We start from the raw sequence: 22,175 nt of genomic DNA on the forward strand, positions 1-22,175 counted from the left end.
CAGGGAAGTCCCTTGCATTGAACTTTAAAAGAAACTTTTGTCAAGGATTTAATAACTTCAAAAGGATGCTACAGCTTTATGAACTCAATTATTTCTCATCCAAAGTTAACTTTTCTAGAAATTCTTGCTATACCAGGTTATCTTTTTCCCCTCTGAACTCTGAAAATCTTTTGATTTTCTGGTATATGTCTGATATATTTGGACATGTAAATCAGAACCCCACATTTTAACAGTAACTTCCCTAAAAGATAATAAATCACTATTAAATTAAAGGGTTAAATTGCATTTTAAAATTAATCTTGGGCTTCCCTGGTGGCGCAGTGGTTAAGAATCCACCTGCCAATGCAGGGGACACAGGTTCGGGCCCTGGTCCTGGAAGATCCCACATGCCTCAGAGCAACTAAGCCTGTGTGCCACAGCTACTGAGCTTGCGCTCTAGAGCCCGCGAGCCACAACTGCTGAAGCCCGCACGCCTAGCCTGTGCTCCACAACGAGAGAAGCCACTGCAATGAGAAGCCCACGCACTGCAACGAAGAGTAGCCCCCGCTCACTGCAACTAGAGAAAGCCCGTGCACAGCAACGAAGACCCAATGCAGCCAAAAATAAATAAATTAATTAATTAATTAACTTAAAAAAAATAAAATAAATTAATTAACTTTAAAAAATAAAATAAAATTAATCTTTATGACACTATGCCATAGGTTGGATTCTCCAGGTGGAGTTTGGGGTTACAGTATGCTTATTACGTAAAAGGAATGAAATATGTTTATTAGGTGAAAGGAATGAAAAGAAAGCAGGATTGCACAAAGGACATGAAAATGTGATGCAGGCCAATAAAGCCTTGGCCAACCTAGCACCAGATTTGCCCTGCGTTGGGCAGAAATGGCCAGGTCTTTATACCTCCACCTCACATAGTCACCAGATACAGGATGCCTGTGGAAAGTCATGACCTCATTCAAGATGGGTCCCTGCAGCTGAGCCAGATCCCTATTTGCTGACGGAGATGCATTCTGGTGACCATATAGCTATGCTTTCTGTAGCTAGGCAGCAAGTTCTCCTTTAAAGAGGATATGGACCCCATATCTTTGTGTCTGTCATGCTCTGTAAGGGTGTTTTAATGAAAACCTTGAAAAATGACTCTACATTTATAGTACAAACACACACACAATCATATCTGGTGCACCCACTTTATGGGAAAAAAATACCAATTTGGCAGAGATTTATAGAGTTCCTACTGTAATTGTACTAAGAGACACACCACATGAGAAATCAGCCCCTGTCCTCAGGAAACTAGCTGCCCATGCATCTTACACAGATGTCACAAATGACAGAAAAATAATCAAGTTGCCCTGCTCACCCTTTGCAAGATACCACTCAGTTCACTGTATTTTTACTCAGGTAAAATCTGATTTAAAAAAAACAAAAAAACTTTAATCCTTTCTTTTCTTCTTTTCTTCTAATAAATATTCTGTTACTAATCATCCCTCCCCACACCTTTTCTCCCCAGCATTGCTAACTTTCTGTCTTGTTGTTAGAATTAGATACTGTTCCTCAATACATATCCTAAAATCCTAGCTAAAATACTCAACATTTCAGCTTTCCCTGCTGCTTTTAACTTCCCTATCCAAGTAGAAAGGGCAGAGAAATAGAAAGAGGAGAAAAGGGAAGCAATTCAATCTTCCAAATGTCGCTGATGATGGCTGAAATGAGATTCAAAGCTTTAAAACAAAGATCACATATTCAAGAAAAAAGGAAAAACCCAGAAGAAGGAAAATTCTTACTTAGCAAATAGCTGCCATGACAAATTAGTTTTCAGCTTCTCAATTATGAAATAAAAATGAGGCAGAAGCATCTGTTGGGGATTTATAACTGGACTCATATCTGCCAGGGAAAAAGGAGTAAATTACTCACTTGAAATTGGAGGTTAACTTAGAACTATAAAGTTCATATTTTCTGTTTTAAAATCAGAATGCTTCACCACTTTTTGTTCCTTATACATACACTTGCATTGTAAAAAGCTTCTTATTGGCTTTAAAATGCTCTCAAATGTATGAGTGTGTGTTTATACAGCCTATCAACATCCCACAATCATCGTAACAAACTATAAGAAAAAACAAACAAAATGACTAACCGACCAATTAACAATCATAAATATTTTCCATCAAGACAGGACATCCTAATAAAGGTATGCTCACACTTTAGACACTGCTTGTGTGCCTAAAATTTTACTGATGGGATGATAATCTAATAACAGTTCATTCAAATATCTTCACTCCCACTAGCCTTGCCACATCTGATAAATTCTGATAATTGATAAATAGCAAAGATTTATATACTTCACAACCATTAAAGTGAAAAAGTTATCTAGTTATACAGTGGTTTACACAATGACAAGCTCAAGCATTTGTTCATGTTTAAACTTATTAAGAATGGACGCAATTCCAAGGTAAAGATGGCAAACCGGACATATGTACCCATCCTGTACTCTCTTGAATCCCTGCTCACCAAAATTTTAGAAGCTCCAAAACAGATGGTAGCAAGTTTAGTATACAAAATGCAAACAAACAACAAATGATTATTAAACTGGCAGCAGGGAAAGTCTAGAAGCAGCCTTATTTATATGACAGAAGATGGATAGTGATATCAAGGGTTTCTCTACAAAATGGCTTAGTCAGTTCCTACAGTGAAATTCATGGTGAACCAGCTACCCAACACACTTGGAGCACCCAATCAGGTTGTTACTGCACCACTTTTAAATTATGGCCAGGCAACTAAGAATCACCAGTTATCACTCCACAGTCTCTAATATTAAAGACAGAGACCAAAACAAACTAGAAGAAAAAAAACTCAGTAGAAACAGAGAAAATACTATTAAAAAAGCTTCAAAAAAAGATCATTAATATTTTCAGTGAGTTAAGAAAAGGTATTGCAATCTTGAAACAAGAAAAGGATATTATAAATTGGAATATTCTGGGAACAAAAAGGTCTCTTAGAAATTAATAATATTAAAATTTTTAAATTTCAATAGAATAGGTGAAACACAAAGTTGAGAAAATGTCCCTTAATGATGAGCTAAAGGAAAAAATAATTAGAATATAAGAGAGAAAAGATAAGAAAATTAGAAGAGCAATCCAGGAGGTCCAATATTTACATAATAAAAGATCCAAAAAGAAAAAAAGTGAAGGGAGGAACTCATAACAAAATAATTTAAGATACTTTCCTGGAACAGAAGGACATATGCACATTAAAAGAGCTTGACCTCATTAGTCACCAGTCACGAGGGAAATACAAAACAAAATGACAAGGAGAAACTATTATACACCCCCTATAACCAAAAAGGCAGACAATAACAAGTATTGGAGAGGGTGTGGAAAAATTGGAAACCCCACACACTGCTGGCTACATTGTAAAACGGTGCATGCAATTTGGAACATAGTTTAAGACAATCCCTCAAAAATTTAGATAGTTATCAGATGACTCAGCACTCCCATTCCTACCTATATACTCAAAAGAATTGAAAACAGGGACTCAAAACAAATGACTATACACAAATGTTCATAGCAGCGCTATTCACAGGAGCCAAAAGGCGAAAACAACTCAAACATACGTCAGCTGATGAATGGATAAACAAATGTGATATTATCTTGTTAACCAAGATTTCAGAAATGGAAATCTAATTGAAATAGAGAGGCTTTACTTGGGGTTTGTCAGACTACATGTAGGAGACACAAATTCAAGAAGCACTTGAATTGTGTTCTGTAGGACTACAAAATGGAGGAAGCTTATAAAGGCAGAAATTGCAAGGCCACAGTTAGTTACCTAAATTGTGTGTCAAGAATTATAATTGGAACAGGCAAGAAGTAAGGGTGCTTGTTAAGCAAGGACTGGTTGGGGTCTGACGTGGTTGCATAGTTACAAGCAGGGGGGACCTTGAGACTATATAAAGTTGCAGCTGAGGGATGGTGTTCTAAACACGGCTGGTGGTATCATAGGGTTTGATATAGTTCAGAGCAAATTCAAATCCTCAGTGGGGCAGAGATGTGTCTGAAACCAGAACCTCAATGACTGCCTGACACCATTTTTGTATGCCTGATCTATGATTATGCCGTTATAATTTCAATTTGTCATCAATCCATACCATGGACAATTATTCAGCCACAAAAAAGAATGAAGTAATGATACAGGCTACAACATGAATGAACTTTAAAAACATTATACTAACTGAAAGAAACCTGCACAAAAAGTCACATATTAATGATTCCATTTAGATAAAATGTCCAGGCAAATCTATAGAGATATAAAGTAATTACTGATTGCTAGCAGTTAGAAGGGTAGAGAATTCAGTGATTGCTAATGGGTGTGGGACTTCTGTTTAGGGTGATGAAATTTTCTAAAATTAGGTAGCAGTGATGGTTCCCAAACTCTGAGAATATACTAAAAACCACCGAATTATACACTTTAAAAGAGTGAATTTTGTTATGTGAATTGTTGTATTTAAAAAAAAAAAAAAAAAGAATGGAAAGACATGAGTTTCCAGATTGAAAAGGTGCACTGAATGAAAATAAAGCTACATCTTGGTCAACTCTTTGCTTCATCATGAAATTTCAAAACACTGGAAATAAACAGAAGTATTTTAACAGAAACAGTGGAAACTAGACAACAATGGAGCAATTTCACTGAAATTCTAATGAAATTATTTCCAACCAAGAAACCTAGATCTAGCCAAAATGTCAATCAAACATAAGTGCAGAATAAAGATATTTTCAGCAATGCAATGTCTCAAATAAAAAAATGTCCCACACACTCTTTCCTAGAAAGCTATTAGAAATTGTGTTCACTCCAAAACAAAACAACATGAGATGGAGGAAAAAAGAGCTCCAGCCCGCTAGTGAGGGGAGGGGCACCGCAGGAAACCAGTGACAGGAGATACACCAGGTAGAGGCTTGGAGAGGTCTTGAATTAATGGTAGAAATGAAAAATGGGAAATTATTAATTTCAGGGAAAACAAAAAAGCAATCACAGTATACTACATGCCTCAGCTATAAACAAGATTTATATTGACATAATAATGTAAATTTTGAATTTCTGATCTAATCAAAATTATAATATAACTATGTTGAGAGGATGGAAGGTTGGGAGGGTGGCAGGATAGGATGTTCACTTGTTTGAAAGCGGAAGAATTTTTTAAAAGACCACTAAATTCCCATTTTTCACTGTAGGAATCAATGGATGATGCCAAAAGGTGAATAATCAAGAAGTGGCAATAAAAGAAAGTCTTATTAAATATTCAGAGGAAAATCCGAAAGAATCAGTTAAAAGAGTTGAAAGTAAAAACAACTATTTTTCATAACAAACCACAGAATTAACTGACTCTTTATATGCATGTGATGTACAACTTGCATAAAAACAACAATCACAGCAACAAAATGAATGATTTAACCCTGGTGTGGGTTTAACTGCCTTTACCAATGCATAAAGTGCATATTAAACTAAAATATTATGTGATGTTAACTGAATGAATTTGAAATAAATAAATGTAAGAAATAATAATAATCATATGAAAGAAGACCATTCATTATAATGGTCATTTTAATGATATGCCTTTATCAAATTACTGATTTTGAAAATCGGTGAGAAGTTACAGACACTCCATTTCGTATGATATATAATAATGTATACTTCACTTAGAGATAAATCTGCTAATGATTTTTTCTCCAATTACTTCATGGTCTATTCAAACATAATGTGAAGGTAATTGGAATTATTGATCATCTTCATCCTGAACTTGGGCACTTTCATCAGACGGCAACTTTAGTACTTTAGCTGGAACGTTTGTCCAATTTCTCCAAGCTGATCATTATTGTCAGTCTTATTAATGCATCGCTCTCCTGCTTCCACCTGCCCCCTGAAGTATGCACAGTTTTTTTTAAGATTATTATTTCCTTAACTAGGAAACTTGGAAATGATTTCTGTGAGAAAAAACAAACGATTAATACGCGAAATATGTTTTTTCCTTTCTAAAGGAATTCTCTTTTTTTACTACTGTTATCTTCCCTATGACTTCCTTCTACAAATGAAGTCTTTTTTTTCAGTCCATTCTTTTCAAATATCACAGATTATACCAGCTTCACCATTAAACGTCTATAGTTTAAATGATTAAATTCGAAATTAAAGTAAGAAAAATAATTTTTAAAGAAACCATAGTGGCATACTGTATTCTCATAAAAACAGTCTAATCTGTGGTGGAATGTACTCATAAACTGTGTGTCTTTGTAAATAAGCAGGCATTTACTATCACAACAGTTAAAGATCAGACACGCTTCCATCTTAAATCATGTGGATTAAAATACTGAACTGTAATCAGGACCTCCGAATAAGGGATGGCAACCATATGAAATAAAACTAGAACACAGAGAAGATAGGTATGATGTAAACAGAAAAAAATACACTAAAATCTCAGCACCCAACATGATAGTGAACAAACACAGCTGAAAGTGACTAAAGGAGACCATGACTCCCCTATTAGATGAGAAAAAGCCGCTAGGGAAAAGGATAGAAAAGAAGAGAATTGACTTTGTCCTACCAATTAGAGAAATAAGACATTCATAACAGAGCACTGATTGAAAGCTGGCTTGTTTTTTTTTTCATTTCTTTAATTTCTCCTTATGGTTCAGAATTCTTTTATCTTTAGCTGCCTGCACGTTCTGCCATCCACAACGTTTACATCTGTTCACTTGCAACACTTGGTTCTGCATGGCAACCCACCCCTTCAGAATATAAGATCATAGTATTACCCTGCATAACTAGTTCTCCATATATGAAACTAAAACATCCTTGAAAGTCTTCCATAAAGAAAAGTCCATGAGTCAAATCCAGTTTTCCTATCGTTGTCACTAAAACACAAATATGTTCTAGTCCATGACACGTGAAGATCTATGACAGTGACTTATAACTCAAATGGCACATGGAGATCATCTAGTCTAAGATCACAGTCCTCCACCAGATTTCAACCTCGTTAAAAGTCAGGGCTATATATTTGTATCCCTAGAGCTTAGCTTAAGGATAGTCCCTGGCACAGAGAAGACAGTCCACATATGTCAGAGGAAAAAAAAAAAATGAATGAATGATTAAGCGAATGACCATAACAAGTTGTGTTTCTGCTTCCAAAAATTATGCCAAATGGGACGAGTTTAAATAACAGTGCAAAAGTTTGGGCAGCCCTTTGCTATGTAAACTTGGAGCTACCCAGATTCACACTTGACACAGGAGATGAAATGATGCAGCCACTGGAAAGGGCATGCATGGAGTACTGAACATCTAAGCCTGAATTTCCTCATCTGCAAAATGGAGGGACCTTATACCCACTTCATGGTTTCAGTTGGCACTATATGACATAACATCTAAATTACATATTTCAATCCCTTGCATAGAGTACAGGCTAGGAACCCTCTCTACAATATTTCTGATGGAAATCCACTTATCCTCTACTGAATGCTCTTAGTGATAAGGTGTTCATTACACAAGGCACTGAACTTAATTTATGAGTAACACAAAACATTTGAACATTGTTCCCAGGATTAAATCAAAACTAGCCTCTCCAGAACTCTCACACTTGGCTTCCTTATCCTCTCTGGAATATTTATGTTACCTTTTCTCTATGCTCTTCAGTATGGCTTCAATTCTCCTGAGTAAGTCTTGCTGGCACCTTTACTGGTTCCATGTTGTATCCGTTCGCATGCCCTTCTAGGTGCACTCTCCTGTTTGCTTCAGTTCTTTGAGCCAAAGAAATTACTAGTCTTTTTCACATAAACTGTTTTTAAGTTAACTTTCCTCCCCCGTTTTTCCCTTTTTTTTTTCCCCCTTTTTTTTTCCCCCCTTTTTTTTTTTGATGTGGACCATTTTTAAAGTCTTTATTGAATTTGTTACAATATTGCTTCTTTTTTTTTTTATGTTTCGGTTTTTTGTCCACGAGGCATGTGGGATCTTAGCTCCCTGACCAGGGATCGAACCCACACCCCCTGCATTGGAAGGTGAAGTCTTAACCACTGGACCACCAGGGAAGTCCCTGCACCCTGTTTTTCTCTATTAGGTTGGGCTGCCTTTTTTTTTTTTTAAACCAAATACACTGTTTTACTTATCCCCACAGCAATTCACCTTGTAGGTTCTGCTCATCATTTCACCACACCTTTTTTCACCCCTGATTCCATCACCCCAAGTGTTAATTATGGCTCCCAGCGACAACACAAATAGGTCAAGCACATCATCTCAATGTCTTCATCTGAGTCATTAATAAAAATATAAATAGGACAAAGTCAAGGACAATGCCCTCCAGCATACACCGATAGACTTTTCTCCATCCCAATGTCGATTCATTAATCAATAGGCTTTGCGTGAAGTTGTTCAACCAGCAATAAACTGAAAGAATAATCTTCTAACAACTGAATTTCAATTTTATGTTGATAAGGATCTCATGGGAGTCCCTGTCGCAACCTTTGCTGAAATAAGAAATAACACTGTTTCTTATTAAAAGGGAATGATTAGACTTGAATGTCTAAATATCTTTTTCTGAATTTCACTAATGTTCTACAGTAAGCTTACATGTCTACAGATTCAGAGGTGTGTTCCCTACCACCTTTTAAAAACCAGCATTACTTATATAACCTTCATTCTTGATGATTTCTCAAAGATTATATGCAATGGTTTTCTTTTCACATTCTAGATGTAATTTATCTGGAACTACATAATGAACTCATTGTAGTAGATGTTTATGAGTGTGGCTTTTTTTTGGAGGAAGGGGGGATTGGGAAGAGCAGGGAACTAAGGAAAGCATGTCCTATATCTGAAATTATTCCCTATATTGGGAAAATCCCGTGCTTTATGAATTTTGGTGGGAGGCAAGGCCAAACCGTCGTTACAAAAGTCAAAAGGCCAGACACTCACCTTCTCAGGGGCCTGTGCAGTCAAAACATGGGCGTGGGACCTAGTGTCAGCTAACCAAACACAACCAACCCTCACTTAGCATTAGGAGCTAACAACCCAAAGAAGCAGGGAGAATGTCGACACCATTTCGACATCATCAGTGGAGGTAATAACATCCGGTCACCCAGGGCAGCCACGCCAGTCAAGTAAGAGACAATGTCTGCAGCCAACAGTCCTGAGGGCAGCAGGATGTGCAGGGGGCAGGTCCACGCACGATATTGGTTCTGGGTCTGGCTCTCCAGCCTCACACTGTTCCTGCCCGTTTTTAAAGTCTTCTCAGCATGTCTGTCAGCCACACGTTAACCTCTTGATAAACTTTTCAGATTAATTCAGCTAAAGAGGATGTCTGCTGCTTGAAATAGAGAACTCTGACTGGTACATTTTTCAGAGCAGCCAGCCACTTTAATTCCTTAGACACAACTAGGTGGTTTCTGACTACCCCATTGTCTGTGGTCTGCTCTACCCGTTATGGAGTCAGATTTGCTCTAAATCTTCTGCTTGGAAGAGAATTGCTTTGAGAGAAAAAATAAAGACTATAAATAGAAGCTAAAGATGGAATATAGATAAATAGAAAAATAAAGAAAAAAAGTTTAAATATGAATTAAGTAGTTCTGCTTTCCCTAGGTTGTTCGCATGAAGTAGTAAAACCGTTAGAGTCTCTTGCCCTTCCTGCTTCAAATGTCACTCATTCACTCATATAAAAATTACTGGCTAAGCACCTACTATGTGCCAGACAGTCTGCTAGGCACTAGAGAGGCAGCCTCTGCTCTTGTGAAACCCCAGTCTATCTAGCTCAGAGTCTCAGGTGAAATAGTTTTATCTGGGTTCATAAATAATCTCCTTTCTTACAGGTGTTTCCTTCTCAGTATCCTCTGTTGGTGTTCCTCATCACTTCGAAGTGCCTTAATGTTATGCTGAATGTTGAAGTGCCCCAGTGTTCAGTCCACGAAACTCTCTTCCATTTCTGTGTTCATTTGTTCATACAGTGTTTTAGTTATTGATTGCTGGACAAGAAACTAACCCAAAACTTCGTGGCTTAAAACAACCACCGTTATATTATCTCTGACAATTCTTGGGTTGAAAATTCAGAAAAGGCATAGCAGGAGACAATCCATCTTGGTTCCATGTGATGTCTGTGAGACTGGAATCTGCCCCTTACCCCTACCCAAGAAGCCTTCTTCAGTCACATGTCTGGCACTAGCCTGGCTGGGCAAATGGCTTGGCTGGGGTCTTATGTCTCAGGCCTAACTAACTTCACACTGTCTTCTGGGTTCTCAGTTCTCCTCCATGCAATCCAGGGCCTCTCCCCACGGTCCATCCAGCAGGACAACTGGAATTCTAACATGGCAGATCAGGATGCTTAAGAGTGCAAAACAGAAGCTGTCAGGACCACCACTGGCAGAGTGTTCCTTCTACCAGGCTCTTTCATCGGTTAGAGCAAGTCACAAGCCCAGCCTTAATTAAGGGGCAGGGACTACACAAGGGTGTGACTATCCAAAGGCATGGTTCATTTAGAGCCACCAAGGTAACAATGACCATACCTGGTGATCTCATCTAATCCCCTTGTTAAATATTATCTATGACCCAGACAACTTCCAAATCTCTACGTTGGACCTCTCTCCTAAATCCCAGACCCACATGTCTAACTGCCTTGTGACATCTTCACTTGCATATATAATAGGCATCTCGAAGTTAACCCCTTCAAGGCTGAGTTGCATCTTCCTGCAGTTTGCCTCATCTCTCCTTGTCACAGCAGCTCCACTGTTATAGTTGTTTCAGCCAAAACAGCTTGGGATCATCCCTGACTCTTCTTCATTTCTCAAATGCCACATCAAATGCTATCAGCTCAACCTTAGAAATACATCTAGAATCCAACCACTTCTCACAACCTCCACTGCTGACACCATCCCACGCTTAGACAACTGTGACAGCCTCCTAACTGGTCTCTCTGTTTCAGAACTTGCCCATCTTCAATCTATTCTTGAGAAAGCAGCCAGAGAGATTCAATTAAAATATAAGCCAGATCAGATCATTTCTCTGCTCAGCATCCTTTAGTGGTTCCCCATCTCGTTCTGAGCAAAAGAAAAGTTCATCAGAATAAAACTTTAGAAGGCCCGACACAATCTGGACCCCACTGTGTCTTGGATTTTGTCTCCTCCTCCTGTCCTCCTTGCCTGCTCCATTCCAGCACAGGAGCCCTGCTGCTCCTCACATAAGTCTTCTATCTGGAATGTTCTTGCCTTGAATATATTTCTTCCTCCTACACCTCCCTCAGATTGTTACCTAAATACCTCTCACCTTCTCAGCGAGGCCTTCCCTGATCACCGTCATTTAAAGCTGTACGTGCATGCACGTGTGCACATATATCGTATCTCATAGGAAAGCAGAAAACTTTTCAATTGCCTCAGGATACTTTAATCTGGAAACCAGAATACTGATGGAAAGCTACAGTTTTTGAGAACAGATGTGGTATAAAATCATGCAAATTAAAGCATTCTTCGTAGATTTAGAAATCAAAATGTATGAGGCATAGAAACCAAATAATTAGGTAAATTGTGTGGCACGGTGAAAAGACAGAACATAACTTCCAGCTGCCAGTCCCATGTCCAGCATCACACATACCTCAGGCCATCAAATAAAACTATGAAGATGGTTAACACCAGCAGGCTGCAGGGTGAAATGGAGTAATGAGGAGTTTTAGGCACAGCAGACTTGGGCTAAAGTCTTACCTTTACCCTTTTAACTTAACCAAGTGATTTAGTAAATCTTAATTTCTCTAAGCATTCTTTTTCCTCATCAAGTATAAAAAAACTGGATAACAAAAACACTTGCCTTATGTACTTCATAGGGCTAAAGATGGAATCTAATGGAACAGCATTTATGAGAGAGTGCTTTGTAGAATGTAAAACACTATAAAAACATAGTATGTGAAAAAAAAGAAAAAAAAAGAAAAAAAAAATACCTTACGTGATTTTTGGTGATTCATAAATCCCTTCATATGACTTTTGGTGACACAGTTTTTTTTTCATGTGGAATATAGATTTTTGTATTACGTAACGGTGCACATTAGCTTGGAATATTTCACAGTAGAAGAAATAAAATGATTGCTCCAAATAATCATGATCAGTTATAAGTTTGTTGCTTTTCTTCTTATATTGATACAAATTATTAAATATGTAATGAAAAATGCTGCTACACACACTTTGCTCTCATGCAATTTAAAGCAGAACAGAATCGTTATGCAGTTTAACTAATGGTAATATATATTTACATAATCATGTTTACTATTAATATTCTTATTTCCACTTACAGAATCTGTTTTAGATTTTTCAGCATGGTGTTAATAAGCAGAGTAATGTGGCACTTATTTGTCTTTGGCAAAAAATAAAAACTAAATTGCTTAACTTTTTGTTTAAGTAGAAAAAAAAATTTGCTAGCATTTTCACATTTTTTATATTTCTCTTCCATGTCTCAAACCCAGGCAGGAAAAAAAGATGGCTATAATAATATTTTAGACCATTATGAAACCACATACCTTTTCAAGCTAATAGAGCCACTGCTTGGATAAAGATACTCCTTCACATTTGACAACAACTGGAGAAAGGAAGTACCCAAAAGAGCACCCATCACGAGGGCCCACAGGTTACACCAACGAGCCATGAGCAGCTTGGGGGCACGTTTCCCAGTGTGTGTCAGCCTTGCAGCTTGCAGACCACTATATCTACACATTTTGAAAGTGTATAAGAAACTAAATTTCAGATGTTTCAGGAGTTTTACCCAGTACTTAAGAGATAGCCTACACTGACAATATCCTATTATACACTGAATCACTTTAATAGTGACCTCCAAAGTCATTTCCTCGAATATTCTTTCACATCAATAACTTCTCATCACTTATTTCATTATTCTGGCCTTCAGAAGGCTTTTATGTAACCTAAAATGTCATTCATGGCAATAATATAAAGCAGCCAGGCTTAGAGTTCTCTTTTAAAGCAAAAAAACAGAAATATATTTATACAGTGTGTACACTATCATAAATAAGAATCTCTTACACTGTGGAACCCAAATTACATAGGTACCTCAAAAAACGCTTGAATACTTAATTAATTCTAAAGTCCAAAGGAAAAATTCAATAGTACCTAATGAATCTTAAATTATGTTACTTTTCCTGCATATCTAGGGTTTTCATGGGTATGAGGTATGAATTTTCTTATACTGTTTAACATACTCAGTCCCCTCCCTCAAAAACTATGCTGTTAATTACATGGAACTACAAAATCAACATTTTTCAGAAAATAACTTTGACGTTAACAATTTTTAAATATGGCAATATCATCATTAAGTTTGGGAAACTGTAGATTAAAGTGTTTGACACTGATTTTAGGGCTTGCTAAATAACAAGATTCTGTGTGTGTGTGTGTGTGTGTGTGTGTGTGTGTGTGTGTGTATTTAAGTAGATCCCAGTGAAATACATGGGGCGACACTCTTAACTTACAAGTTTCCTTTATGGAAACTTAAAACATTTCATAATTAAAATAAAGTTTTAAGTGGCTGGGTTTTCAACCAGTCTACAAAACTTATTTAAACAATAGAGCAGATTAACTGTATTTAGGATTTAAATACAGTTACATCTTAAGTGCAGAATAGGTAAGGTTGTGGAAAGAAAAAAGAAAGTTTCCTTTCCCCCTTCTGACCAAAAGCTCAACCTAAGTAAAGCTGAACATAAACAGGAGACACAATATTGCAATTAGGATTCAAAGTAAGATGGATCTGAGTCTATCTTTCATGCCACAAGACCCTAAAAAGCACTTCATCTCCCAAATCCTTAGGTTTCTCCTTTGTAGGGTGGTGACAGTCACAGATCCATAAGACTGTTGAGAACATCAAAAGCGAAAATGAATGTAAAACCCCCAGCACAGTGCCCAGCATAAAACTCAATACATTTTAGTTGTTGGTTTTTAGTATTGTGGTCATACTTGTCTTAAACATTATTTCAGCTACCTTTTTGATCCCTCACTCATCATCTCAAATCCACAAGTGCCCTCCCGTTTCCTACCCTGTGTCCCTCCACTAGATCTGCTCTAATTCACGTGGCATGCCATGCTTTGAAACGTCTATCACCTTCCCACTGCTGTGAAACATGCAAGAAAAGAGGAGAATTTACTTCTGCTAGATACTGTGAGGAAAACAATCTGATTAAATTAATCCATTAAAGTATGTAAGAATCTTAATTTTCCTTGAGATATTGGCATATGTGGGGGAAAAAAAAGGCAAGCAATGAAAAAGCAGTGTAAGAAAAGAGAAACTTTAGGAAATATTCAGGGAAGTTATTTTTGTACTGGGCAATAGCCACAGAGGCAGGTTAATACTGTCAGGGAGTCTACACCTTCCCCACTCTAACTGGGAAGACTCTGTAAGGAATTTCTACAGCATAGAGCTCCCCTGCTCCCGCCTCCCCAACTCTGATTTCAGAGATTCACTGGAACATTTTACTTAAAATAAGCCAAACAAACTTCAGTGGTAGCAACAAAAAGCACTTCACTAGAGAGAGCAAAAGGATAGGAGATGAAGTAAATAGAAAAAGACAAAGGAAGGCGGAGATGAGAAAGGCAAAGAAATACTGGGAAAGTAAAGAAATAAAGGTGGAGTGGAGAAAGGAAGAAGAGGCAAGGCAGGGCAATCCTAAGTCATGAATGACACCAATGTGCCTCATTCTCTAAAAGAGAACAGGTTAATCTACGCCTTAGCTCCCCCAGAGAAGTTAGGCATGAAATGCCCACAGAGTACTGCATATATGCACCCTACTTTGTGGTTTATTGAAGAGGACCTGGGATGTCTCCACAAGAACTGGGACCAAGGGAAATCTCGCTCACACAAAGAAGAATAATTTTAAAAGTAAGTCTTAATCAGTTGATAAATACTGCAGGACAGTGAATTTCTTTCCTTTTATGTGGCAACTTCCACAGAATATAAAATGATCAAATGACATCTGCTCTGATATGCACATTTTTAGCTTCACAGATATATTTAATTTTCTTTTAAGATTTGAAAGACACGTTTTCACATTATTTTTGTTCATTTCTCTTTCAATGTTACTGATTTTAGGGGCCAAACTAATTTTTCTTCCTCTCAATTTAATTAACCAATTTTGGGAGAGGGAACAAGTATATTTTTGAAATCTCTTTTGTAATGTTTTGTGGAAAAGTTAGTCAAGTATACTAAGAAAAATCTGGATTTAACTGAAATATTGCAACTAGACATACTACCAAATATGAAACAAAAATTCCAATTCTAAATCAGCTGAATACATTATTGACCCCCAAACCATCAGTTAAACAAAAGAAATTATATTTGCATTGATGTGTGAATCTGCATCCATTTTTGGTAGCATGTAATATATGCAACTGCTTGGCTCTAGCTGTCCTTGTAGCCACATTACCATATTATTCAAATGTATCTATCATTTATATGTAAATAGACAAGATGAATGGCTTCTTCATAAGACAACAATTTTCAAATGACAAACAGACATAGGCAGACATTAGCAAGATAAAAATGTTGTAAATATTCATTCTATTATATATTTTTAAGGAAAAATGGACACTATTTCAAATGTGTTAAAAAGTAGGGTGGTAATTACAAAATGGGGTCTTAATACATTCACAATACCAACAGCTATTCTTCTCAATAAAGGTCTCTACCAATGTCATTTGTATCTTGTAAATTACATGTTCTCAGATCCATCTGTGAAAATTGGGATGTTAATTATCATGGTTACATTTCATGGTTCCACAGTTAAATGCTGAAGTGGTGCTACACAAATACCATATGTTTTTCTAAGAGAAACGGAGAAAGATTAATTATGAGTTCAAGTCCAAGTCTCAACACAATAAGATCATTACATTGTCTGCTATGCAAATTGGAAGTTTTAATTAATAGCTGAAATACTAACCGAGGGGAAAAACTATGCAGTCTAAATTGTAAGTATCAGGCTTTTCTCCACAAAAATCATCCAAATAAGAATGCTTTTGAGAAACCAAGTTATAAATCCAAAGAAAAAAAATTTTTGTTGTCTGTGAACTTCCTTTGATGGAGTGATCACCATCATGCTGTTTAATCCTATTTGATAAACCTAAAAATTACAGTGTATACTACTAACAAATAGGTTATAAACAATATATCTGATGAAAATTCAACTGAACATTTTTTCTGGATTTTTCTTTAAGATACATCTCATTCAAAATTATGCAAAATTACAAGTCTCGTGTACTCAGATAAAATACTCACTTCAGTACAGCTAACTAAAGACAAAACTCTATGATAATACTATAAGAATTTTATTCATATTTATAAAATCTGAACTCTCATTTTACTCACCACATATTCGAACACAAGTGTCAGCGTCTCCTTGGTGTGGATAATGTCATGAAGCAGCACTATGTTAGCATGTTTCAGTCCTTTTAACAGAGAAGCTGTAAAATAAAGTGGACAGAGACAATTTATCATGGGTAACAAGCAACTGATTTGTTTCATTATCATTTTGGTACATCATCAGAAAAAATATACCTATTTTCTCGTTTTCCAAGCCAATAACAATTCAAAATCAAGGGCAGAGGAACAAGGTTTTCATTTAGATTAAGTTACCTCCAATTAGTTCACCTGTTATTTGTTATTAATCTTTAGTTAGATTCCATTATGGTCAGAGAACATACTTGGTTTGGTTTCAATTGTTTTAAATTTGTTAGGGTTTGTTTTGTTACCTAGGATATGGTTTATCTCCGTATGTATGAAATATATATTCTGCTGATATTGGATGGAGAGTTCTATAAATGACGATTAGAGCCTGCTGGTTGATGGTATCATTGAATTCTTCTACAGTATATATTTGCTGATTTTCTGAATAGTGGTTCTATCAATGACTGAGAGAGGGACGTTGACATCCCCAACTGTAACTGGCAATTTGTCAATTTCTTATTTGAGTTCTGCCAGTTTTTGCTTTGTGTGCTTGGAAGCTCTGTAGTTTACTATATATACATTTAAGATTGTTATGTTTTCTTTGTGAATTGGCCCCTTTTACCAATATATAATGCATCTCTTTGTCCCTGGTAATTTTCTTTACTCTGAAGCGTTTTGTCTGATATTAATATAGCCACTCCAGCTTGACTTTGATTAGTGTTCAAATGATATATCTTTTTATATTTTTTTTCTTTTGGCCTACACCAATGGCCATTCAGGTAGAATACTCAAAGAACAGAAGCTTCCTCTATCATTGTTAATTATTTTAGTAGCACCGTGTCTTCGATTTTGGTTTTTGGTATACAACCTGAAGAGAAAAAAGAAACACAAAACACATTTTTTTGTGTGTGTTCTGTCAGGAACTTGTAACTGCTCATTTATTCATCAAATATTTATTGAGAACCTAGTTAACAGCACGGGTGGCCCTGGACAAACCTCAAACTCTTGATACTCAATAATGCTGCAAGACCACCTCTTTAAAAAGAGATTTATAACACAAAGCATGAACCCTGCTGTAAACTCTGGACTTTTGGTGATAATCATGTGTCAAGGTAGGTTCATCGCTTGTAACAGATGTACCACTCTGATGAGACATGTTGATAGCAGAGGAGGATTGGGGTGGAGGGTAGGGAAGGGAGTATATGAAAACTCTCTGTACTTTCCACTCCATTTTGCTGTGAACCTTAAAACTGCTCTAAAAAAATAAAGTCTATTTTAAAAACTAAAAATAAAAAGATATATCTATGTTTTAACATACTAAAAGAAAAAGCAAGTCTAGATTGTTTAATATTTTACTGAAATAAAATGGTATTTTAGATATGGAATCATCATGCAAAGAGGCTATACTGGGCAGTCCCCAGAGAAGGCAGAGGTAAAGCCTGTAGACTGTTACATTCTCGTATGACCCCAATTAATGTGAGCTCCTGTTTTTAGAGTTATTATTGCTATGAGTTTCCACTGTCTTCACCAGGCAAACCTATTTCAGGACAATATAATATATCTTTAATCCAAAGATGAACTTCAACAAACACTTAATTGGTCCAGAGAAGGCCATTCAGACTGAGAATACTTGGTGTGGCTGGTTCCAACACCAGAAGACAACAAGAAGTGTGTTTCCTCCGAAACTGAATCAGCAGCATCAGTGTGTCGTCCAAAGCCAGAGAGGTCTAAGCTAACTATCACGGGGAGGCCCTCTCTTCTGCCTCACATATATCTGCCGTGGGCAAGTTAGTTTTACACACTAAAAACCTTATAGTAAAAATATCTACAAATTTATTTTGTCTGAGCTTTGTAAATTAGCACTCATGAGAAAATAATTACTAAAAATAACAATAAAATAACAGTACACAAACTTTGAAGAAACAACCACTACATAGATGTACGATAGAGTTTAGTACTGTTAATTCCAATAATTTACAATCTTCCTTCTTTTAATTATTCAAATATTTAATAATATTTTCATTATTCAACCGTCAGCCTCAAACAAGTAAAGCTTTATTACATAGCTAATCCCCAGGCATTAATCATTAATCCGTTGGGGAACCAACTGCACATGTGCTCAAATTTTAAAAAGGACACTTGGACCTACGCTAGTCTTCTGAGGCAGACTCATCCTCAAAGATCAAGATTTCAAACCACAACAGGGTATTTGGAAGTGAAGGCCAGGTACAGTACTTCACACCTAGCCTGTGCAGGAATATGCATAGGTAAAATGAATCAAGGACCTAATGAATATTACGTTTATGAAAGGAACCTAGCTTTGTGAGGCAAGTTTTGGAAAGATATAATATCTTTTGTAATCCTGTCTGATTTCATTTTTCAAGTTATCCCTTCAGTTTGTCAAATTCAGTGATGATACTTACCAGCAACAACTCCAAAAAGGTACTGAAGCTTACAATTCATTGAATATCCCATCCCCAGAGAATCCTTTCTGTTGTTGCTTTTTTTTTTTTATTACTTTTCTCCCATTGCTGCCTTTCCTCTCTTACCATTTAGACCTAAACTGTTTCTCATTTCTCAAAGTAACATCTTCACACCCATCATTTCCCATTGTGTTTTTCCTACAATTTCAGTAAAATCAAATCTCTGCCATCATTTATCCTGGGAAAAAAATACATCTTCCTGATGGTGACCAATATTATAGCACAAAAGTCATGTCATTTTTTACATGACATTTTTGACCATTTCTACATGAAGACTCAAAGCCTCCATATTTCATTCTATTAACTCTCAATTATTACAGATTTTAGATTTCTAACTATATTTACATACACTTTTAAAACCACACTATCAGTTAAATAACTACCAAGAACTGTATTTGAAAATAAGCGCTTTTTCTTTTGAGATTAACATAACGAATTTATATTTGGAAAAGACTAAAGCCACTAATTTCAAAGCTGATGGCAGAAAAATGACATTGAAGGGCAGAAAACCAACCACAATATCTACCAACATGAGGGTAGGTGACAGACCTGACTAACTTGGAGGCTGCCAAGGCAACAGCCGCTGCTCCAAGCCAGGTGCGAGATACTGTCACTCCTGCTGTTACCAAGGCAAGTGAGTCTCCTGGGCTGCCAAGTCAGTCCAGTGATTAACACCTAGAAGTCCTAGAGTCAGTATGTCTCCCTTTTCAAGACAAGCACTGTCAAAATACTACTCCATGTAATCCTAATAATATCTCAAATATACCACGTTATTTTCTCATCGTTTACATACAAAACAAATCCTGTAACACTGGCGTTAGTCATTCTAGCACGCTTCGTTTCCCCACAAGTTTTAAGCAAACATATGGCAAACATTTTAAATTCATTTCACCAGTGAGGCTTGAAAAGGTACAAACCTACATGACATGAAAGACTTGTAATTAAGGGTGAGGGTAAAAATGCTAACAATAATTCTGGGGCTGTGATGTCGAAACAATACAGAAACAGAAAAACACTGTTGCTCATAAAGATAACTGCCTTTGACAAAGTCCCAGTAGGACAGGAGGACAAAGGGAGTCCTCCCTTAGTTTAGTAGCAGGATTCAGACACCCACTGTCTGAAGGCATATAGAAACCTTGATCTCCCACTTTCAGAATAAACATCCTAGGTTTCCACTCTGAGGTGGAAGAGTTAAATTTCTTCTAAATGCTAATCTCATCATGATTAAAATAAATTTTGAGTTATAGAAAAATTCAGAGTGTGTTCATTTTATAACGTTTTCACTGCAGCGGTTATTTTAAAAAGCAATGTTAACAAAGACGAACAAACAAAACCCTTCTTTACTATTTCAAATATTCTTGTAAGTCATTATTTGACATCCTACTACTAGGAAAGGAGAGATCACAAATAATCACAACCCATCCTTGCTCACTCCCCCTTTAGCCTCTGGAAAGAACTAGTGCATTCACATTTTCCTCTCATCATTTTTATGTGTCCTTTTTCAGTGGGGTGGGCTGGAGGGGCTGCTACTTGATTTTTCTAGAAGACAAAGATTACTACCTATTAAACCCAAGAAGCCAACCATATTTCAAGCTACAACCACAACAGACATAAACCTTTCCTTGAAGTCCACAGCTAGATAGCTCTAAGGCTGCTGAAATTCACTTTATACTAGAAATAATAGTATACTTTCTTTTTTAAATTGAAGTATAGTTAATTTACGATGTTGTGTTAGTTTCAAGTGTACAGTGAAGTGATTCAGTTATACATATATGTGTGTGTTATACATTCTTTTTCATATTCTTTTCTCTTATAAGTTATTACAAGATATTGAGTATAGTTCCCTGTGCTATACAGTAGATCCTTGTTGTTTATCTATCAATATAATATAGAGTAGTGTGTATATGTTAATACCAAACTCCAAATTTATCTTTTTACTTATTTCAGTAAGTTCTACTTCTCTCTTACTTGCCAGTGGATTCTGAATATTTTCATAGTGAAAATATTCTGAATGGGGAAAACAAGGGTGAACAACAACAACAAAATACACAGAGAAAGACAAAAGTGCTTGTTTAACTGTGTCTGTGATGAGGAGGTGATCTAGACAGAAAAAGGCACTCGTGCCTGCCCTGAAAACCAATATGCAGCTCCAGGTTAACTTAGGCGTGGTTCCAGAAGGTGTGTGGCCCACTGTGGCTACATAATAGGAGAAATGCTGTAGTTCTACACAGTTCTGGACCTTCCCCTACATGAGATCTGATCTGATAAACACACACACACACACACACACACAACCATAAACTAATAAATGAAAAGGTAGGAGAATCAGGTTAAAAAATGGAATTGTATCTTTGACTCCATTTTTACTTTTTATACTTTTACACACATACATACAAAAGAGTCAACTCTTTGTTATGGGGAAAGAGGTCACAGCTAATCCAAAACACAAGGTTAAACCACATGTGATGTCGAATAAACTTAACTTAGCTAAAATCACATTAAGGATTTAGAGACATGTTTTTTGTTCACCACATGCTATCCGAATGTGGAAAGATAATACAAAAGGTTAGGAATACTTTATACGTATCACGTAACTTGTTTTCTAGCCACCACAAAGTCTGCTGTTTTTACTTGCTCCGTAGCTGAGGTTTTCTATTTGAGGATGGACAGAACTTCAGTCCCACTGCGTATCCCCCCTGCTCTGCTCCCCTCCTAATTTCCCCATCACAGACCTGAAATGTGGTATTGGAATTACAGCCTCAGCCAGCCCCTCTGCCATCACTCCCTGTGCATCCACCACTTGACTACTGGCAAAGAGCAGTCAGCTGGGGGCTATTTCCATGTTGCAGCCTCACAGGACCACACTGACAGCTTGCTAAACCACTCAAAGCACAGGTTCCTCTAACAGTATAGCTTAACCACGTGAAACTGCCAATATTTGACATTTTTGACCTAACTACACAGCAATTTCGAGTGGTTCAACCTAATAGAGTTTACCTGGTTCAAAGCAATTTTAACTTCTTCACAAATGCACGGTTACTCTTCCCACTGTTAATATTCAAACTAATTAATCAGCCAATAATTGACTGAATAGAAAGAAAAAAAAAAAAGGAAGAATCCGTTCATCAAACTATGGTTAAAGATGAGGGGAGGGATATAGAAACAATTTAATTTTGTATGAGTACCTTTCTATATCATTTGAATTGTTTATGATAAAGATATATTCCTTTTATAATAAAAGAGATACCTGGAAAAGTT

General features: G+C 36.6%; 1 protein-coding gene across 4 annotated transcripts in view; it reads right to left on the bottom strand.

Moving 5' to 3' along the window:
- CDK14 (cyclin dependent kinase 14) overlaps positions 1-22,175 on the bottom strand; it is a 567,382-nt gene that overhangs the window by 302,397 nt on the left and 242,810 nt on the right. For all 4 annotated transcript variants that reach the window (XM_082398489.1, XM_082398490.1, XM_082398492.1 and 1 more), the window contains one exon: positions 16,357-16,451. In XM_082398489.1, the coding sequence (XP_082254615.1) occupies positions 16,357-16,451 (95 nt within the window). The remainder of the gene's footprint in view (positions 1-16,356; positions 16,452-22,175) is intronic.

Source organism: Balaenoptera borealis, assembly GCF_965194805.1.
Source record: "Balaenoptera borealis genome assembly, chromosome: 7".
NCBI lineage: Eukaryota > Metazoa > Chordata > Mammalia > Artiodactyla > Balaenopteridae > Balaenoptera > Balaenoptera borealis.